The 22,636-nt window shown below is 38.7% G+C and overlaps 1 protein-coding gene across 1 annotated transcript in view; it reads right to left on the bottom strand.

The window, feature by feature from the left end:
• Window positions 1-22,636, bottom strand: part of LOC5574280 (tyrosine-protein kinase PR2) — a 123,497-nt gene that overhangs the window by 19,531 nt on the left and 81,330 nt on the right. The window contains exons 2-6 of the mRNA XM_021841013.1: window positions 17,041-17,110; window positions 8,921-10,361; window positions 8,563-8,859; window positions 8,218-8,506; window positions 8,010-8,112 (exon numbers count right to left, since the gene is read on the bottom strand). Of these exons, the coding sequence (XP_021696705.1) occupies window positions 8,010-8,112; window positions 8,218-8,506; window positions 8,563-8,859; window positions 8,921-10,361; window positions 17,041-17,110 (2,200 nt within the window). The remainder of the gene's footprint in view (window positions 1-8,009; window positions 8,113-8,217; window positions 8,507-8,562; window positions 8,860-8,920; window positions 10,362-17,040; window positions 17,111-22,636) is intronic.

Raw genomic sequence — 22,636 nt, 5'->3', positions numbered from 1 at the left:
GGTTCCGATTTTGGCACGGTTCCGTTTTTGACAACTGAAAATTTGGATTTTGCCAAAAAACGGAATCCCACTGTATTTCCAATACATATAAGATCACTTCTGTAAGAAAGCAATATTATTTTGCTGATAGTATTTTACAAACTTTTATTGTTTATGACAACATATTTTTATATGCATTTATTTTTGAATTTCTTAACTTGCAAGTATTTATTCACCTCAAAACAAGAATTTGAACCATTTACCCCAAATAAGAATGATTTTTAAATAGATATCGAATTACGGAGAGAAAATTACCTCCTACGTGACCTCTTGTGGAGAAATCGATTTATAGAAATATCGACTTTTGGAGAGCACGATGTATGGAAATTTAAAGGTACTGAAAAGTCCATCGAATATCGAGTTGTGGAGAGTGGACTGATAACATCAGGTGATTCTTTCATAAAATCCATCAAATATTGATATACAGTTAACTCTCCCTTACTCGATATTCTGTATCTCGATATTTCCCCTAACTCGATGGAATGCGCGGTCCCTTCAATATAGCATACTTTGATCCCTCTGTAAGTCGATACCTCTCTAACTCGATGTTCCCTAACTCGATGCGATCTGTTTCAGTTTCCTATACAAGTTTACCTCTCTAACTCGATATTTCCATGAAAATTTTCAAATATTCTCCAAATGTTAATTAGTTTCATAAATTTGATAATTATGATTATAGTGACAGTAAAATGAAGGATGACATGTCATTTCAGGGTGATCAAAAATTGAATTTTTGAAGACTATGCAAAAAGTGTCACGTTGCTAAATGTACTAAAAATTTACTATTTTTCACATTGAATTAACTATTTTGAATGTACTTTGTCGAAATAATCAAAATTTTAAAAATTGAAAAAATTGTGTTCTGTATCTCGATACCTCCCTAACTCGATGGTCCCTTCAATATCGAGTAAGGGAGAGATGACTGTATCGCATGGGTGAATTCTATGGAAAGTATAAATTGACTACATTGCCGGGACCTCTTGAAAATACAGAACGAATTATATGGCCACAGAATGGCTGTTACATGGCGCATTACTGCTTAGATTAGCTTAGATGATTTTTTCATAAAATTCTGCAAATTTTGATATGTCACATGGTTGGATTCTATGGAAATGGAAAATTGGCCACATTACCAGGACCTCTGGAACCTACGGAACCGATTATTTGGCCACCGAGTAGCCAAAACATGGCCCAGGGCTGCTCAGATTACCTCGGATGTTTTTTTTTACATGAAATTCTGCAATTTTTTATATGTCGCATGGCAGGATTCTATGGAAATTTCAAATTGGCCACTTTACTTTGACCTCTGGAACCTACGAAACAGATTATTTGGCCACCGAGTAGCCAAAACATGGCCTAGGGCTGCTCAGACTAACTCGGGTGTTTTTCACACGAAATTCTGCAAATTTTGATATGTCGCATGGCAGGGTTCTATGGAAATTTCAAATTGGCAACTTTACTGGGACCTTTGGAATCTACGGAACCGATTATTTGGCCACTGAGTAGCCGAAACATGGCCCAGGGCTGCTCAGATTACCTCGAATGTTTTTTGTATGAAATTCTGCAAATTTTGATATGTCGCATGGCAGGATTCTATGGAAATTTCAAATTGGCCACTTTACTGGGACCTCTGGAACCTACAGAACCGATTATTTGGCCACGGAGTAGCCAAAACATGGCCCAGGGCTGCTCAGATTACCTCGGCTGTTTTTTGTATGAAATTCTGCAAATTTTGGTATGTCGCAAGGCAGGGTTCTATGGAAATTTCAAATTGGCCGCTTTACCGGGACCTCTGGAACCTACGGAACCGATTATTTGGCCACCGAGTGGCCAAAACATGGCCTAGGGCTGCTCAGATTACCTCGGATGTTTTTTGTATGAAATTCTGCAAATTTTGATATGTCGCATGGCAGGGTTCTATGGAAATTTCAAATTGGCCACTTCACCGGGACCTCTGGAACCTACGGAACCGATTATTTGGCCACCGAGTGGCAAAAAAATGGCCTAGGGCTGCTCAGATTACCTCGGATGTTTTTTGTATGAAATTCTGCAAATTTTGATATGTCGCATGGCAGGGTTCTATGGAAATTTCAAATTGGCCACTTCACCGGGACCTCTGGAACCTACAGAACCGATTATTTGGCCACCGAGTAGCCAAAACATGGCCCAGGGCTGCTCAGATTACCTCTGATGTTTTTTGTATGAAATTCTGCAAATTTTGATATGTCGCATGGCAGGATTCTATGGAAATTTCAAATTGGCCACTTTACTGGGACCTCTGGAACCTACAGAACCGATTATTTGGCCACGGAGTAGCCAAAACATGGCCCAGGGCTGCTCAGATTACCTCGGCTGTTTTTTGTATGAAATTCTGCAAATTTTGGTATGTCGCAAGGCAGGGTTCTATGGAAATTTCAAATTGGCCGCTTTACCGGGACCTCTGGAACCTACGGAACCGATTATTTGGCCACCGAGTGGCCAAAACATGGCCTAGGGCTGCTCAGATTACCTCGGATGTTTTTTGTATGAAATTCTGCAAATTTTGATATGTCGCATGGCAGGGTTCTATGGAAATTTCAAATTGGCCACTTCACCGGGACCTCTGGAACCTACGGAACCGATTATTTGGCCACCGAGTGGCAAAAAAATGGCCTAGGGCTGCTCAGATTACCTCGGATGTTTTTTGTATGAAATTCTGCAAATTTTGATATGTCGCATGGCAGGGTTCTATGGAAATTTCAAATTGGCCACTTCACCGGGACCTCTGGAACCTACGGAACCGATTATTTGGCCACCGAGTGGCAAAAAAATGGCCTAGGGCTGCTCAGATTACCTCGGATGTTTTTGTATGAAATTCTGCAAATTTTGATATGTCGCATGGCAGGGTTCTATGGAAATTTCAAATTGGCCACTTCACCGGGACCTCTGGAACCTACAGAACCGATTATTTGGCCACCGAGTAGCCAAAACATGGCCCAGGGCTGCTCAGATTACTTCTGATGTTTTTTGTATGAAATTCTGCAAATTTTGATATGTTGCATGGCAGGGTTCTATGGAAATTTCAAATTGGCCACTTCACCGGGACCTCTGGAACCTACGGAACCGATTATTTGGCCACCGAGTGGCCAAAAAATGGCCTAGGGCTGCTCAGATTACCTCGGATGTTTTTTGTATGAAATTCTGCAAATTTTGATATGTCGCATGGCAGGGTTCTATGGAAATTTCAAATTACCACTTCACCGGGACCTCTGGAACCTACGAAACCGATTATTTGGCCACCGAGTGGCAAAAAAATGGCCTAGGGCTGCTCAGATTACCTCGGATGTTTTTTGTATGAAATTCTGCAAATTTTGATATGTCGCATGGCAGGGTTCTATGGAAATTTCAAATTACCACTTCACCGGGACCTCTGGAACCTACGGAACCGATTATTTGGCCACCGAGTGGCCAAAAAATGGCCTAGGGCTGCTCAGATTACCTCGGATGTTTTTTGTATGAAATTCTGCAAATTTTGATATGTCGCATGGCAGGGTTCTATGGAAATTTCAAATTGGCCACTTCACCGGGACCTCTGGAACCTACGGAACCGATTATTTGGCCACCGAGTGGCCAAAACATGGCCTAGGGCTGCTCAGATTACCTCTGATGTTTTTAACACGAAGTTCTGCAAATTTTGATATGTTGCATGGCAGGATTCAATAGAAATTTCAAATTGACCACTTTACTGGGACCTCTGGAACCTACGGAACCGATTATTTGGCCACGGAGTAGCCAAAACATGGCCTAGGGCTGCTCAGATTACCTCTGATGTTTTTAACACGAAATTCTGCAAATTTTGATATGTCGCATGGCAGGGTTCTATGGAAATTTCAAATTGGCCACTTCACCGGGACCTCTGGAACCTACGGAACCGATTATTTGGCCACCGAGTGGCCAAAACATGGCCTAGGCCTGCTCAGATTACCTCTGATGTTTTTAACACGAAGTTCTGCAAATTTTGATATGTCGCATGGCAGGGTTCTATGGAAATTTCAAATTGGCCACTTCACCGGGACCTCTGGAACCTACGGAACCGATTATTTGGCCACCGAGTGGCCAAAACATGGCCTAGGGCTGCTCAGATTACCTCTGATGTTTTTAACACGAAGTTCTGCAAATTTTGATATGTTGCATGGCAGGATTCAATAGAAATTTCAAATTGACCACTTTACTGGGACCTCTGGAACCTACGGAACCGATTATTTGGCCACGGAGTAGCCAAAACATGGCCTAGGGCTGCTCAGATTACCTCTGATGTTTTTAACACGAAATTCTGCAAATTTTGATATGTCGCATGGCAGGGTTCTATGGAAATTTCAAATTGGCCACTTCACCGGGACCTCTGGAACCTACGGAACCGATTATTTGGCCACCGAGTGGCCAAAACATGGCCTAGGGCTGCTCAGATTACCTCTGATGTTTTTAACACGAAGTTCTGCAAATTTTGATATGTTGCATGGCAGGATTCAATAGAAATTTCAAATTGACCACTTTACTGGGACCTCTGGAACCTACGGAACCGATTATTTGGCCACGGAGTAGCCAAAACATGGCCTAGGGCTGCTCAGATTACCTCTGATGTTTTTAACACGAAATTCTGCAAATTTTGATATGTCGCATGGCAGGGTTCTATGGAAATTTCAAATTGGCCACTTCACCGGGACCTCTGGAACCTACGGAACCGATTATTTGGCCACCGAGTGGCCAAAACATGGCCTAGGGCTGCTCAGATTACCTCTGATGTTTTTAACACGAAGTTCTGCAAATTTTGATATGTTGCATGGCAGGATTCAATAGAAATTTCAAATTGACCACTTTACTGGGACCTCTGGAACCTACGGAACCGATTATTTGGCCACGGAGTAGCCAAAACATGGCCTAGGGCTGCTCAGATTACCTCTGATGTTTTTAACACGAAATTCTGCAAATTTTGATATGTCGCATGGCAGGGTTCTATGGAAATTTCAAATTGGCCACTTCACCGGGACCTCTGGAACCTACGGAACCGATTATTTGGCCACCGAGTGGCCAAAACATGGCCTAGGGCTGCTCAGATTACCTCTGATGTTTTTAACACGAAGTTCTGCAAATTTTGATATGTTGCATGGCAGGATTCAATAGAAATTTCAAATTGACCACTTTACTGGGACCTCTGGAACCTACGGAACCGATTATTTGGCCACGCAGTAGCCAAAACATGGCCTAGGGCTGCTCAGATTACCTCTGATGTTTTTAACACGAAGTTCTGCAAATTTTGATATGTTGCATGGCAGGATTCAATAGAAATTTCAAATTGACCACTTTACTGGGACCTCTGGAACCTACGGAACCGATTATTTGGCCACGGAGTAGCCAAAACATGGCCCAGGGCTGCTCAGATTACCTCTGATGTTTTTAACACGAAATTCTGCAAATTTTGATATGTCGCATGGCAGGGTTCTATGGAAATTTCAAATTGGCCACTTTACCGGGACCTCTGGAACCTACGGAACCGATTATTTGGCCACCGAGTGGCAAAAAAATGGCCTAGGGCTGCTCAGATTACCTCGGATGTTTTTTGTATGAAATTCTGCAAATTTTGATATGTCGCATGGCAGGGTTCTATGGAAATTTCAAATTACCACTTCACCGGGACCTCTGGAACCTACGGAACCGATTATTTGGCCACGGAGTAGCCAAAACATGGCCTAGGGCTGCTCAGATTACCTCTGATGTTTTTAACACGAAATTCTGCAAATTTTGATATGTCGCATGGCAGGATTCTATGGAAAATTCAAATTGGCCACTTTACTGGGACCTCTGGAACCTACGGAACCGATTATTTGGCCACCGAGTAGGCAAAACATGGCCCAGGGCTGCTCAGATTACCTCTGATGTTTTTAACACGAAATTCTGCAAATTTTGATATGTCGCATGGCAGGGTTCTATGGAAATTTCAAATTGGCCACTTTACCGGGACCTCTGGAACCTACGGAACCGATTATTTGGCCACCGAGTGGCAAAAAAATGGCCTAGGGCTGCTCAGATTACCTCGGATGTTTTTTGTATGAAATTCTGCAAATTTTGATATGTCGCATGGCAGGGTTCTATGGAAATTTCAAATTACCACTTCACCGGGACCTCTGGAACCTACGGAACCGATTATTTGGCCACGGAGTAGCCAAAACATGGCCTAGGGCTGCTCAGATTACCTCTGATGTTTTTAACACGAAATTCTGCAAATTTTGATATGTCGCATGGCAGGATTCTATGGAAATTTCAAATTGGCCACATTACCGGGACCTCTGGAACCTACGGAACCGATTATTTGGTCACCGAGTGGCCAAAACATGGCCTAGAGCTGCTCAGATTACCTCGGATGTTTTTTGTATGAAATTCTGCAAATTTTGATATGTCGCATGGCAGGGTTCTATGGAAATTTCAAATTGGCCACTTTACTGGGACCTCTGGAACCTACGGAACCGATTATTTGGCCACCGAGTAGCCAAAACATGGCCCAGGGCTGCTCAGATTACCTCGGATGTTTTTTGTATGAAATTCTGCAAATTTTGATATGTCGCATGGCTGGTTTCTACGGGAATAGCAAATTGGCCACATTTCCGGGGTCTTCCAAGAATGGCTAAACCTTGATCCGTTTGTCGCCGATTCTAAGCCGTTAAACCCGGTCAATCTTAGTTTACCGCTCAAATTCATAAAATTCATGAACTGACGATTCTTTTGAGTATAAAAAGTTTGAAATTTGGCTGGAAAATACCTACAAAATTGCAATGTCAAATCCGGGTCAATATGACCCGAATGCCTTAAGTGTCACTTTTTTTGTGGCGCCCTTCAGAAACATGCTAGAAATTTGATTTTTTGCCAAAACACAGTTTACCAGAAAATAGGAAAAGTCACAAAGTTTCAAAGCGCTAGGTGATTCCGTTTAAAAGTTACAAGCGCTCTAAAGTCGGTTTCGGGTCATATTGACCCGAATGCAACAGGAAGGTTAAATAACATGAAAATCCATTCAAATGCTCAGAAACAACGAGCTACACACATGGTTACCAATGGCTTTTAGGGCGAGATCAGAAGTTATGCGAGAAATGAAAGAACGTGCAGCTAACGCTCTAGAGGTCGTGAGTTCGATTACCGTATAGATTTTTTTTTATATTAGCGAACATGTACTCGATTGCAACGAAAACAGCTTTGACATAAATTGTTATTCTAATACTCTTCACTTTTGCATGCGTTTTGCATAACTGATAAACATAAATTATGTAATTTCGTTTAATATGTCGTGGGTCCCGAACTATCAAAGTTACCTGCATTACCAAACATGCCATGGGCAAAAATCCTTTTAAATAAAGATAAAATATGTAATGATAATAATTTTCAAAGATTTCTCGTTTTACGGTATAGCTTTTTTGTTACTAAACGAAAAGACTTCCGGTTTGTTGTAGTCTCTCCTATATTAATGGGAGAATCTTCAAATCAGTAAAGTGAGAAATCCATCGATTACAGTGCCATCTATGGTCAACAATGTAAAAGGACCCTTTTTCTTATATATTTGGTCGATTTTTTCCATACAAACTTCAAGCTCGTTTAGCCCCCTTACGGATTTCGCTAAAATTTCCACAATCGCTTCTGGGGGTCCAAATCTCGTATAACTTGAGATCTCGCCCTAAAAGCAATTTTTTTAGCAAATTAATGAACCTGGATGAAAACTATCACCACTGGGAGGATGAGGATCATCATTTCTTCGTAGCATTGTTGAATAACGTGTAAATTCATTCGTTTGCTTGGTAGCTATAAGCTACACACTCGATTACCAATGGCTTCTACGACGAGATCACAAGTTATGCGTGAATGAACAATTTTGAGAGGTATAACTTATGATTTTTACAGTTTGTTTTTCTCATATAAAAATGGACCACCTTATTGCCCATACTCACTTTGCACTGATTTCGTTGGCAATTTCGATGGCTTGGTTCAGCAACTTTTCGTCCTTCATGGAGATCGGTTTCACGGTGCTGGTTTTCTTTTTCGATTTGCTTCCTGTGAGAGTCGTTCGAATATAAAGGCAGATATCCAATCAATATATTTACAAGCAAACAATAAAAATAGCAAGACGGGAAAAAAGGAAAGTTTTGCGATACGGACCTCCCTTATTGCTGACTGTTCCGGAGCTGGAACTGTTCTTACGATTTAGTTTGGAAGACAGTTCGGCCAGCTCGTTTCGCTTGTTGATGTTTTCTACATCCGGCGACAGCGGTGGTTGAGATTGCTGGTGGTGTTGATGCTGCTCGGTTGCCGTCGACATCGATTTGAACATGTACTCCATCTCGTCCAGCAGGGAAGTTCCGTGGTCAAACACCTTCTCCGTGGGGATGTCATCGTCGGAGATTTCGTGATACTCGTGGGGGTCCTGAGTGTCAGAAGACTTTGACTCCTGTAGAATGTTGGAAAGTGTTTGAAATTGAAACAAAAAAGATTGATGACACAAACCTTAGCCTGATTGTGCAAACCAGAATCTCCATTCACGTCCACGTTGATGAATGGATTACTATCCTTAAATCCGCTGTTTCGGAAATCGAACGCACTAGCCAATCCACTATCCACAGTGGAGCGGTCGTGATTCTCACCAGCATTGACGAAGCTCTGATGTCCGGTTTGTAACGTTTCGGAGAAATACCCGCTCGCGGTTTGAATCGAGTCCGGACTGGTTGGAGTAGGCGGCAGAAGAAGCGGCGTTTGTTCCAGATCTTCCGATGGCTTATAGGGTGTGACTATTTGACGGGGGAGCTGTGGACAGAGAAGATTCAATTTTGAAAAATTTATCACAGGATTTTACAAGAAAGCTTACATTCTGCGGACTGGCGAGGAAGGCAACGTCGCCGAAATATGCGCCATCGATTCCAACGTGGCCCGTGTGTTTCAGATCATTCTGCGGTCGGGATATCATATCAGTTCTGATTTTACGCTTACTGGTTCGTTCCGATGTCCTGCTAAAGCTATCCCGATTGATGGACGATGGGAGACTATCTAGATAGGCAACCGTATTGGCCGGATTGAAAAGACCGGTTTTACCCGAGTTGAGCACCCCTTTCCAAAAGGGAGAGTTGGTACTTTTGTCCAGTACCGTTATGATCTCTCCTTGTCGATACATCAGATGGTCCTTCTTGGGTTCACTGAACGAAACTATAGTCTTCAACTGTTCCGGTTTCATATCCGGAAGAAGTTGATAGATTTCCGTGAATTTGGGTCGTTTCAGGGCATCATGTTGCCAGCACTTCAACATGAGCGAGTAATACTCTTTTGGGCAGCACTCGGGTTTCTCCAGTCGCTGATAGTTGGGTTCGTCTATGGCTTCTAGTATCTGATGACCGGTTAGAGCAGCCCATGGTTGGAAACCGTACGAAAAAATCTCCCATAGACAAACTCCATACGCCCATACGTCTGAGGCGTTCGTAAAACGAAGAAAGTTTATACACTCTGGAGCGCACCACGCTATCGGAAGCTTGAGATTCACATTAAAGTTTGTTTGGTAATAGTCCTTTCCGACTCCAAGTGCTCGAGAAAGACCGAAATCGGAAATTTTTACCTTGTTTTTGCTAAAAACTAAAATATTTCGTGCTGCCAAGTCTCTATGAATCAGTCGTTTGTTCTCGAGATACATCATTCCGTTGCATATTTGCGCAGCGAACTCACACAGCGTTGGGACCGTTAAAAAGCTGACCCTCAACCCAGGGTCTTTCAAGCACTCCAGCAAAGACCTTAGGTGAGCTAGCTCAGTAACTAACATAAGAGATTCCGTATCTAATACCACTCCATATAATCGCACGATATTTTCGTGCTCAATCGAGTGCATTATGGCTGCCTCCTTGAGGAATTCCATCGGATTTGACTGCATCCGTTCCCGACAGAGGCACTTGATGGCCACCTGAATCCGTTCGGTGCCATTAGTCCACACGCCCTGTTGAACGATACCGAACTCTCCGGTGCCGAGCTGCTTGTTCACGGTGATGGCATCGGCCGGGATGATGTGCTTGTTGTTGGGAATCTTGCTCGGCGAGGGACACGTTTTTAGCGGTTCCACATTGGACGTGGGGCTGCTCACTCCGTTGTCGTCCTTTTTCGGTGTCTGCAGCAGCCGTTTGATTTTGTTCAGATAACCGTGTGGGTAGTACTTTTCGTAGTACTTCCGTAACCGACGGATCTCGGGTCGTGAGAGGCCACACATCTGTCGCAGGTCCTCGTCCGTTGCATACTTGAGGTGAGCGATGGTGGTGATTTTGAGATCGTTCCTGGGAAAGGTGGATGAGATGTTTTTTTGAACTCAGATAAGGACTGCTTAACGAGCTTAAAATGAATAACATTTAACAAACGATTTTATATAACACTTATTGTGCAATAGATAGAGGCGTATTCTATTTACAGCACTTTTGATTTACTTTAAAGAGATTTCTCCAAGGTATTGGGCTCACAATTGGTGACAATAATATCGTTCATCTTATGCTTAAATTTAAGAAAAAAATCGGTCATCAAAAACTTTATCACGAAAAAGGAAATTTTGGAAATACCGAGTAAACATTTTGAATCAATAATCTGATTTATTCCTGTTCACGATTCGACAGACCAATACGTGATTAACCCTTTGTCTGTGTTTGGGGTCAATACGATCCCAGAGCACTTTGAAGGGATGTAACTTTTTTGTTAGTATACCGATTTGTGCAATTTTTCCACACGTTGATGCATTCCCGCGAGATTTTTATTTGCGCATAGATTCTTTTCAGTTATCTTCAAATCTTTTCTTACGTTCATGAAAATAGTACGTTGTCTGTGCCCTGGGGTCATATTGACCCCAAATTCAAATCGCTATAACTTCGCGGATTTTCGATTTTTCTGCAGTTTTGGAAAGCAAATTTAATTGAGTTTTACTAAAAAATATGAGACGGTTCAAAAGGGGGCTGGTTTATCGCGGTGAGGGATTATTGTGAAAAAGGGCCAAAACGGCGACTTTTTTTTTTTTTTTTAAGAACAGTTTTATATAATATTAAACTTTCTTAGGTGAAGATTTTCAACAGAGAAAGGAACAAAATTGCCAACTAACCAATGTGTACTATTTCCGCAAACGCCACCGCATGATGGCGCTAGCTTAGAAAATATTACTATATGGAGCTTATATATTATATTTGTCATGACATTCTATATCTCAAGATTTCGAAGAATAATTACTTAATAATAATAAAGACACGGACACCGTCTTCAGCCATTTAGCTGCACAGACTGTAACTTAACACTAGACAACGGACAAGCATGCTCCAGTGGCACAGCCGAGAAAACATTCCTGACGAGAAGTTTCAATGGCTGCAGCGGGAATAGAACCCACACCTTATGACACGATGCGATCAACTGCCTGACGACACTAACCGCACGGCCAGGCAGCCCCACAAGCAAAGTTGTTCATTGCATCAAGGGTTTTAAGTTGGATGTCTGCTTATAACTCCAAAAACTGCTACTAGGAGGCGCTGATGAGCATCGGACATTTGAAATTCATAAATCTAATGTTTGAATTATGTTAGAAGACTAGTGTCTTTGGCAATGTTGTTCCTTTGTTCGACAGCTACAAAAAGCTTGTTCAGGCGGTTCCATATGTTACCAGTAGGAGGAGCAAGTGCGCATTAAAATTAAATACTCATATATTTCAGGATGAAGATCAAATAGCAGGCTGTGTTTTCAGTAAAGTTGCTAGTTAAGCCAAGAGCAATGATTAGCATATCTTATTAGTATGGAATAGTGTCACTAGCTGGCATTTATGAGCATCAAATATTTCAAACCCATATGTTTCAAGATTCTCAACTTAAACTTGAAGACCGGTGTTTTCGGAAAAGTTGTACTCTCGCTTGCCACTATCGAATTAAATCAGGTTCATTAGTGGTTTCTCCTTAATCTGGCATGCAGCAAATATGGTGAAGTAAACGAACACCACAGGTTTCTAAAACAGGAAACACGAAATTCAATGATTCCCAACTGAGAAGCAACAAACAATTTTGTCAACAACATCTACAAATAAGTTATCAGCATTTCGATACACAATATTTTGAAATATTCAACTTACTAGTTTCCCTCAGTTGCCAAAAATCGAACTAATCAGATATGTACCGCAAGGGCTGCCTATCAAACAACTTTACCGAAAAGACTTACCTTCTCAATGATCTGCATTTTCAGATATAAAAGATATAAACTTTCAATGCACACTAGCACCACCAGCTTGTTAGATTTAGGACTATGTAGCGGAATGTTGTAATAACCAACATGTCCATTCAAAATCAATTTTCTAATTCCCGGATGTCCAAACAATTAAAAACGAATGAAAATGATCCTGGGACTTGATATTTTTATTTTTATACTTTCATTCAAATGGTCATCCATGACGTGATTTATCTTGTTTATAAATTATTTTTGATTAAAATTACAAAAAACTGTGAGCTCAAAACGGTTAGAGAGAGATTTGGGCAAAAATATACAATTTTTTTTGAAATATCCTAAAATAAAAATTTGGTAGAATATGAGCAAATATTTTCTCTATATTTCTAAATTTAAAGTATATTTTCACACAACGACCAAGTTCAACAGCCAACCCGTTACCCTCTAAGAATGCCATCGGAATTATGTGTTAAACATGGCCCATTGCTTCAATTAAAATTCTTCTGCTGTCACCCATGTTGAATCCAAGGAGAGATCTTTGTAACTCACTGAAAAACATTTTACTGTTAGCGTTAGCGTTAGCGTAGTTACGGTATACTTCGTAGATTGGATACTAGCAACATTCATGTTTTTTCTTTTGATAATCTCATCTAGAATGCCTTCAGGACCACGGCTAGGGAATAAGCCTTGATCCAATCTTAAATAAAATGTTTATCATATTAGAAATGCGGTATATAGCCATTGATTTAATGTATTACTTTAGCAAAAACAACAACTACTATCGGAATTACATTGACCAATATTTAAATTTTAAATTTTCAATGCTTACTAGTGCCTCCTAGGTACAGAATACCGAACTAACCAAGCATGCAGCACATAGTCTCAAACCTAACGAACACCTTTACCGCATATGCCGACTTTTTAGCTGTTCTACATCGTTAGATATATGAGTTTGAAATATTCATAGCTCACTAGCGCATCCTAGCTGTAAAATGTTGAACTAAGCTAACATGTAGAGAATAGCCTTTACACTAATAAGCAACTTTGCGAAGACATCAATATTTCAAATCATCAGAAATCAGAACCATCCTAAGATCTAGTTACAGAGCGTCATAGTCGCTTAGAGGAATCAGAAAACCATTTTTTTAAGCTAGCGCCATCATGCGGTGAAATTCTCAACTAATCAATGTGTAACATTGTAGCCCTTTCCCTGTTGCAAATCTTCACCGAAGAAAGTATAATTTTATATAGAACTGTTTTTTCACAATAATATTTCCCCGCGATGAACTATCCCCTAATTTTCTTACATTTTTAGTAAATCTCAATTACATTTGCTATCCAGAACTGCAGAAAAATCGAAGATCCGTTCAAGTTTCGAAGTTATCGCGAATTGAATTTGGGGCCAATATGACCTCAAAACACAGACACCGTAACTTTTTTTTCGCATAGACAAAAGGTTAAAAAAATCAGCAATATTGTTTTTGAGAGATCCTAGATTATTATTGACCCTATGACACTACCCCGGGGGGCCTTCCTTAGCCGAGTGGTTAGAGTTTGCGGCTACAATGCAAAGCCATGCTGAAGGTGTCTGGGTTCAATTCCCGGTCGGTCCAGTATCTTTTCGTAATGGAAATTTCCTTGACTTCCCTGGGCATAGAGTATTATCGTACCTGCAACACGATATACGAATGCGACAATGACAAATTTGGCAAAGAAAATTTTCAGTTAACAACTGTGGCAGAGCTCATAAGAACACTAAGCTGAGAAGCAGGCTCTGTCCCAGTGAGGATGTTAATGCCAATAAGAAGAAGAAAAAGAATAAGAAGACACTACCCCGAATGTCATTACCCCGAACGCCATTACTCCGAATGTATAACATTTTGAAACTAATTCTGATTAGAAGGTGGGGATATAATTATACGATTCCTTATGAGTACTAGACGAGTTTGGCTCAACAAAGTATTTTTCAAATATTAGGAGATAAAAACAGGAGCAAGCTTTTAAGCAAATGATTATTACATACTAAGTTTTGTTTGGATTTGTCCTCTAATTTTGATGAGATTTACACAGCCACACTGCAATGCTCTGAAGAACCGCCTATTTCGAAAAGAAGGGTGAATTTATTATAAAAAGGATAGCTATAATATGCACAAAATTAGGGGATGTAGTAAAGTCTCCTATTGGACGCTGCTACCCACTTCCTTAACATATATGTTACAAAAACGGAGGCCTTTGATCGCCGCTTCAGTAAAAACATTCATTGATATGAAGAATCATTCATCTGAATTTCGAGATAATCACAAAAATTAGTTGTGTTTTATTCAAAACAATGGAGAAATGATGATGGCAGAAAAGTGGTGTCCAGTTCTATAAGAGACCTGAATGTTTTAATACAAGAAGATAAAAGAAGAGAAAGATTCTGAATAAATTTATTGCAGGATTAACTTCAACGAATACCTTAAGAATATTCTGCTTTCAAAAAACTTAGCTGTTCTATACAAAAATGATAGTGACTAGCTTGTCCAACAAAAACTTGAAAGAACATCCTATTTAAGAAAAAAGGGCCAATTTTTGGTACAATGCTTGCTGCTATGTCGTGAATAATCACTGTAACACCGTGATGCTATGGTTCAACTTATGTTCCTAAGAAAGGGAAATCTTTGTTAAAAACAAATTTGGAATATGAACACCATCAAGGAGTCCAAATACCGGAGAGCACGCAGCTGTTCAGCAAGACTAAATTGAGGGTTATGAGTTCGAATTCCTACGGTAGTGGAGGACATTGATTTCATTCACAATTTCCTTGACTTCCCTAGGCACAAAGGTACGTGTACAAGAATGGTAAATTGACAAGGAAAGCTCTCAGTCAATAAAATGCTTGTTTTATCAAAGGCCCATTCACACATTTCATAACGCTAAACATGGTGGGTGGTGATATAAGTGTTATAAGGGGGTGAACCCTTGGATTACGTAAGTGCTCTCTGAACTGAGAAACACAAAACTGTCTCACAAAAAAGAAGACGACAGAAAGAATAGATGACAAATGAAAGAAGGGAAAATATATGATGAAAATTCTACCGACGAATTTAACGCACCATTAAGTTTACATTCGACCAGCATTATAACGGTATGGCCAACATGTTGTGCCCCCTAAACATGATACTGCACTGTATATCATACTATTCGAGGTAATGGCTCATTCGGGGTAGTGGCGTTCGGGGTAACGACCCATTCGGGGTAATGGCTTTCGGGTAGTGACCCTTTCGGGGTAGTGGCGTAATTGCGGGGTAATGGGATGGAGCCGATATTTTTGATTTGGAAATTATCTTTTATCATCATGCTATATACAAATTATATACCAATGATGATATTTACAATGTAACCTCTCAATTATTAAATGCAAAAATGTCCTCAGAACACTATGTCGAGAAGCAGTCTATGCTTGCCCTGGCTGTGATATTATGAGTCGAGAGGGTTGGGTTACAGGGCTAAGTTCAAGTTATTTTTGGGAAGCACAATGATGAAGTACACAAAGTAGGAAAAAAATGTTTCGCCAAAAACACTCTGGCTCTGCTTTTTTCTTCGAATTTCTGATGAAAACTACTGGAGAAATACCCGAAAAACTTTTTAAAAGAAAACTATTGTAAATATATCTGAAGGAAATTATGGATGTCTTGAAGGATTTCCTAGATAAGTTGCTAAAATGAACAATCAACAAATTATTCAATACTGGCTATTTTGCTGAATTTTGTAAAAGCATCCCTTAAGAGCTTTAAGTGGATTGCGTGCAAAAACTGTAGGTTGGAATAATCGGAGGTGTTCCAGTATTGGTATAGTATTTCTTGATTGGTAGATATGAAAAATAAAATTTATAAGATGCGAAAATAACTATATAAATTTTTAGAAGGGGTGGCCAGAATAATCCCTAGACGAAATACTGGGGAAAATCGCATAGAAATATTTGAAGAGACTTCAAGGTAAATCCTTGGACGAAATTATTGATAAACTGTAGAGCAATTTAAGTATCAATTCCTGAAGTAATTACTTAAGGAATCTATTGAGATATTGAAAAATGGGTGGAGGAATTACTGCAAAAATCGACATAGGAACTTCTAAGGGAATTCTTATAGAATTTCCAGAAGAAAATCTTAAACGATTTCCTTGAAAAACCCAGGAATAAACCTTTGTGGGTTTTCCTGGCAAAGAAATCGATAGAGAAATAACTGATAAAAAAAAAATCTCTGGAGGAAATAACTGCAGGAATTTTTTAAAGAAATATTGGGAGGATTTTCTCACCAAACTGTGGAAACTACTGAAGGTATCAGCGTAGGATTGGTGCAGGAGGATTCTCTGCCGGGATCCGTAGAGGAGTCCATGAATGTTTTTCTGGAGGAATCACTGGAAGATTGCTCTAAGCTCTGTTTTCGAAGAATCTGTGAGGTCCAAAGTATTCGCGTATTTGCTAAAAGATTCAATGCGCGAGTTTTTTTTTTACTAATTCTTGATGATTTTATCTTTATTGCTTATAGAATAGGGAATTGGAACGGAAATATGTTTTCTTAGTCCGGATGTTTTGTGGATCTCGCTCATTATATCTGCAATATTCTACAGATGTGTCCCGTTTCTCCAAGAATAATCGTTCAGGAGTTATTATAAGAATATCTTCCAGAAGTTTCCGTCTGGCTCTATACGTGAGTGTTTGAAAGAACTGTATTTATAAATACAACTAAATTCACGATAGCTCTTAATAATTTGATTATATAAGTAAAAACATACTTGAGCGAGTTGTAGTAGTGTTGCAGTTCCGATTCCACGAGGAATTCGTACAGATCCATCGTTTTGGGTTCTGAAAAGAAATAAAATGTATACGGTTTTAGTTTAGGTTACAGTACAATTTTTTGTTATATCTCAAGTTAAATTTTCTATCAGTATGTTTTCCCATGAACTAGTTCCAACACATTCTTCAACAAGAGCCTACTCGAGCATGCTTTTCAAATTAAAGTTCTATGAGTTCTTTAACAAAAATTATCCAAGTTGTGTGATGCACAACTTTGCGTTTATCACCACGGCTATTTTGGCGAGTGATATTTGTATTTTTTTCATGCCGCTGTAAATTTTACAGTATGCAATCTGAAGCTAACTGTAATTTTGAAAATAATTAGAAAGATGTGTACAATATAATGGAAACCATTTTAATACACAGATTCGATTTTTTTTCGATAATGAAGAGAAAACAAACAAACATAATCTTATTCTATGTGCGTTGAAACGCTAATAAATATTTCAGCATTTACAACTCCACTCATTCGACTAAAATTCGGGTTTGGCTTTGGGACCTTCCTTTATAACGGCGCGGGAGTACAAACTAAGGAAACATTATCATCGTGCCATAATTGCATTCCTTTAAAACGGTCCCAAAGTGCTTCTGCCCCCGTTGCGTTGATGAAGACCTCAAGTGTTATTACTCGTGAGTTGCTAATGGCAGCCTTAAATAAAAAAAAACCTGGGACAAGCAATATCGGTGACGACGGAGACACATTATTCTGACGTCCTCTCCTCTATGCTGCATTGCCATCGGTTGGTGGCAATAACTTGTGCACCTTAATTTCCACAGAGTAGGTACGTAGACTAGCAAATATTCATATTGCATAGCTTGTTCCATCGTAGGGTAGAAGCACCGGTTTTGGCCGTAACGCTAATTGTAGTCATAATGGATTACATTCTTTTTTATATAGCAAATCAGCGTGAATCATAAATGTATTTTAAAGAATACTTTCACGTAATAGAGTTACAATAATTTATTCTAACGAATTTATTCAAATCTAATGTAAACAACTCTTTTTTCAAAAAACAAAATTCTGGTTTTTGTACGCTTAATTTGACCGAAGTGTTCTTAATTTGGCTACTCTCATCAAAAATCAATGTGATTGGCAAATTAAATGTGAAATGAAGAATTGACCATCGCGATTTTCTATGCGAAAATAAGGTTTCTATCGGTTGAAGGCTTTCATTTGACGTATTTTCGGCTATATGTACCGCATACCAGATATTTTCTCTCAGGCTGACCAAAACCGGTGCTTCTACCCTAGTCGTTACTGTCACGGTGTAGACAAGAGCCAACAACACACTTTAGCCGCCGTAAACAGAGATTTACTTCCGCTCGATATATGTATGTCGTCGTTTCCGGCAGTTTGAACGGCACGGCGGAGACCCTCGTGTCTTTATTCTGCCCGTTGGCGTTATTGCCGTCATCATCGCGTGCCGGAGCTTCTTTGGTGTCGCTTTCCGTTTTGCCGTTCCTAGAGCCCAGGTAAGACGAAGACGATATGTCATATGGTATGGACGAGTAAAACAGTAGCTGTACCAGTGAAGCGATCGTTCATGTTTTTTTAGGTTTTTTGTCGATGCCGCCACCGCCGGAGAATTTTATGCCAACCGAAGTGAAATGAAGAAGTTATACTAATAGCGACGCCGGGCTATCATCGTGATAACCTTTTCGGAAATGTCGTTCAATATTCCAGAGAAGTTGTATGATGAATCACTATTGTGTCGATAATCAATAGTGGTTGAACCTACTTTATTATATTATCAGTTATACTTATATACTATTTGGCAAAGAAAGCTCGCAGTTAATAACTGTGGAAGTGCTCATAAGAACACTAATCTGAGAAGCAGGCTTTGTCCCAGTGGGGACGTAACGCCAGATAGAAGAAGTTATATACTTATATCCAGTATCCAGCTTAGTAATTCCAGAAAATCATAAACAAATTACTATGTATAACTAGTTGATATTTTAAACCAGTGATTCCCAAAGTAAGCGAATTCGCCACAAATGATAAAATCAACGTTCAAATGATAAAATCAATGAATGCCACATACATAAATCACTTAGCTTAAAAATAGGCCTAAGTAACATCAAATTGCATGGAACAATGGCTTTAGACAAAATCTAAATTACACAGAACAAAAATAAAACATTTTTATAACTTTTTAGTTTAGTGAATGAAGAGTTTTAAACTAGTCTGGGTTTATTATATATTTTTATATTTTGTATTTCGATTGGTATGTTTCCAGAACAGCCAAAACTGTATTACCTTATGTAGGGAATAAGATAAAAAAAAACGAAAAATAATGTTTTAATGAAATAGGATCAATCACAGTAATCGAGACAATAATAGATTGTAGGAATCAAGCATAGTAAGACAAGTTTAATAAAGTAGTCTAAAAAGAGATCTTGGAGAGGAAAGAGCTGAAACCAAATTATTATTGAAATACAAAGAAGTTCTGTCCTTGAACTGGTTATTGTCTGTGCACCGAAAAAACCGAAAAATCTCACTGAAGCTATAGTTGTCCAGTCAGCCGTCTGTCTTGATGCACGTCTCGCTGTCAAGTTCGTATGCCAAGCCTATAGAGGTCCCTGTTCCGTATGTTATCTGTTGGACATCAGTCAGTTGAACCATGGAAGGTCACTACTCCTTATATTTCGTAAATTTATTTCAACAACTTACATTAAAATCGAAGAAGAAAAAAACTGTTTCGGTAATCGCACACATTTGAAGGATACTAGATTTGTTGATACATAATAAATCATGCATATGATAGATATTGCATGACTTTTTTATGGATATACAAACAGAAGACGTTCTTTCTGGGGTATTTTAATTGGATCATCATGATTGACTAGTACACCCTTCAAGTTTGTCAAATTTTGGTATACTTACGAAGAGATATTGATTAAAACTTCAACGTACCGTCAGACGGGGCTACTTTTGATTCCGGGGGCTACTTTGGACACTCACGTTTTGGATTGATTTCCAGCATAAATATTAATCTGAGCCATTTTGTGTCTTCAACACATTTATTAACCAATTTATGTGCAACAATCAGGCATGAATTTGGAACAACATCAACAATAACAGGATAAATAAGAAAAGATATCAAAAAAGTCCAAACAAATATTCACAAGCTACAAAACATTTGCTATGTAAACATTGTATGAATTTTCCACATATCGTGGAAAGTTTTTGGGAACATCACAAAACTATCGAATCGTCATGATTCAAAGAAATTTTTGATAAGTTTATGTTGAAAGTTGTTTTTTTTAGAAAAATAAATCATCAAATGTCTCAATTTTACGACTCATATTTAATTATAAAGTGTTGGTTTCTATATTTTACAACACAATAAAAAATAAACAAAGGATTAAGAAAAGTAAATAATTGTAAAACATATATATTTCAACTCGTATAAACGGTAAACTCACAACATAATCCTTAAAACATATTTTTCAGTCATATTTTACATGGTACTGCTATACAAAGCAATGACATCCTTCAACTGCTAAAATAAATTACTCTTACGCCATCTCAAAACTATTAAGAGCCAAAATGCATCTAACATAAGCAAACTTTTATTGTTTATGATCTTGTGAACCATTATTCTTATACTTCATGGATTGTATTTGGAATAAAAATTACTTTTAGTTACAAGAATTAATTAGATTCTTCTACATATCGTTCATGTAACATTAAGAATCAGAACGAATATTTCTGTACAAAGCTAATTATTCATCGCAGTACCTGGTAATTACACAATTCGTTTGCATCAACTTGAACAATCAGCATAAGTCGCTATTTATTAGCTGACATTTAAAAGGAAGTAAAGTTGACATATCATCATGCAAACTAAAAATTTATGAATAGCATGTTTTTGTAAAAAGTATTGTATAGGTATGTGTAGTTTTTTCAAGCTTTACAATTTTCTAAATTATGTATATCATAGAAAAACATTCGAAAACATCACAATGAACGATAATCAATAGAATCAGTTTGAAATTTATGATGAAAAATCATTTTACTATCAAAACGTATTAATTTCTAAAAGTGTCCAAAGTAGCCCCTTTTTTGTCTTGAAGGACACATTTTTTTCGCTATTCAAGCAACTTTTTTATTTATTGATGGATTTGTCTCATATTTTGCACATTGGTTACTTACAAATACAACTTAAATATGCGCAAGAATTATCGAAATCTATCCATTATTCACAGAGCTACAAATCCTCAAAGTTGAAGAATGTGGGATTAATGTCAAAAGAAGCCCCGTTTGACGGTAAGTTTATCACTTAATGCAACCATTTAAATTCCACAATAGCTGTTGAATGCTTGCAGTATATTTTGTAGTTGGTTGAGAGGGATCGCAGTTATCATATCATCAACAAATTTGCTGAGGAATGGTAGTTGAATATCCAGCCCACTTATTACCGAACTTAGCAGGCTTTCCATAACCCAATCGGCAATCGAAGGGGAAAGCGAGTTTCCTATGGCCGTGTCAAAGATTTGCTGGTAATACTGGCCATCATAACGGAAACAGCTTGAGTCGATGCAATATTCAACTACTTCGAGAAATAGATCGAGGTTTATGACTCAATAAGACTTGTGTTTCTGGAGGGATGCTGACCTGGGAACCGTTATGGATGGCCATTATCGTTAGATAGCTCTTAAACAAGCTTTTGTGCGAATAAGCTTTTATAGCTTCAAAACACAGTGCCGCACGAACAAATCGCAACGCAGTGAGCAATGAAAAAGGCAAATTGTAAAAACTTTAATTTTAAACTTCAATTTATTTGTAGCCATAGAGGATGCCGTTACACAAATTACACAAATTACAGATAACCAAATGTGTAATGTCACACAATAACAAAAACACAAAATCCTTTAAGTAAAGTAGAATGGGGCAAAATAAGGAGAAAGGGAAAACCGGAAATTAACATTTTGTAAATTTAAAATTTTAGATCACTTTGATGAAGGTTAAATAAAATAACCGAAAAGTCGGACGTAGGAGCAATACACGTGATAGCTTATTATTAAGACTGCAGTGCCGAAAACATTTCAAGCAACAAAACTTCAACAGCGATTTGGAATTGTTTTCCAGACATTTTGGCATTCGAACTTTTGGAATTTGACGTTTTGTCACCCAACTTAAGTAATCAGAACCTCAATGATTTCAAATGAGTCGAAAGAAAGAAAGCCCGAGCATTCGTCAGTTGTTTTCCCTCTCGGGTAGCGCGACTATTTTCTCTGAGTGCTTTTATATAGCCGAGCAAACGAGTGAAGCTGAAAGTGGATTGTTGCTGCTCAGTCAAGGATGACGGATCTATTGGTGAGCTCGTTTCATGCTACTATTTCTAATCTATACAAGATGTATGACTGCACATTTAATTGTTACAACGGTGGAACGTAAATATGATTTTTTCAACAAACTCTGATTCATGAATTATTTATGTTTCACATTTTTTTTTTCAAAACACCCCTTTCTTTTTGTAATTAAAAAAAAACTTTGAATGGTTCGACAAAATATTAGACAGTGCAATATAT

Source organism: Aedes aegypti, chromosome 2 (genome assembly GCF_002204515.2).
Source record: "Aedes aegypti strain LVP_AGWG chromosome 2, AaegL5.0 Primary Assembly, whole genome shotgun sequence".
Taxonomy (NCBI): Eukaryota; Metazoa; Arthropoda; class Insecta; order Diptera; family Culicidae; genus Aedes; species Aedes aegypti.
Note: the sequence above shows the minus strand (reverse complement) of the source record. Positions and strands in the feature narration are given on the sequence as shown.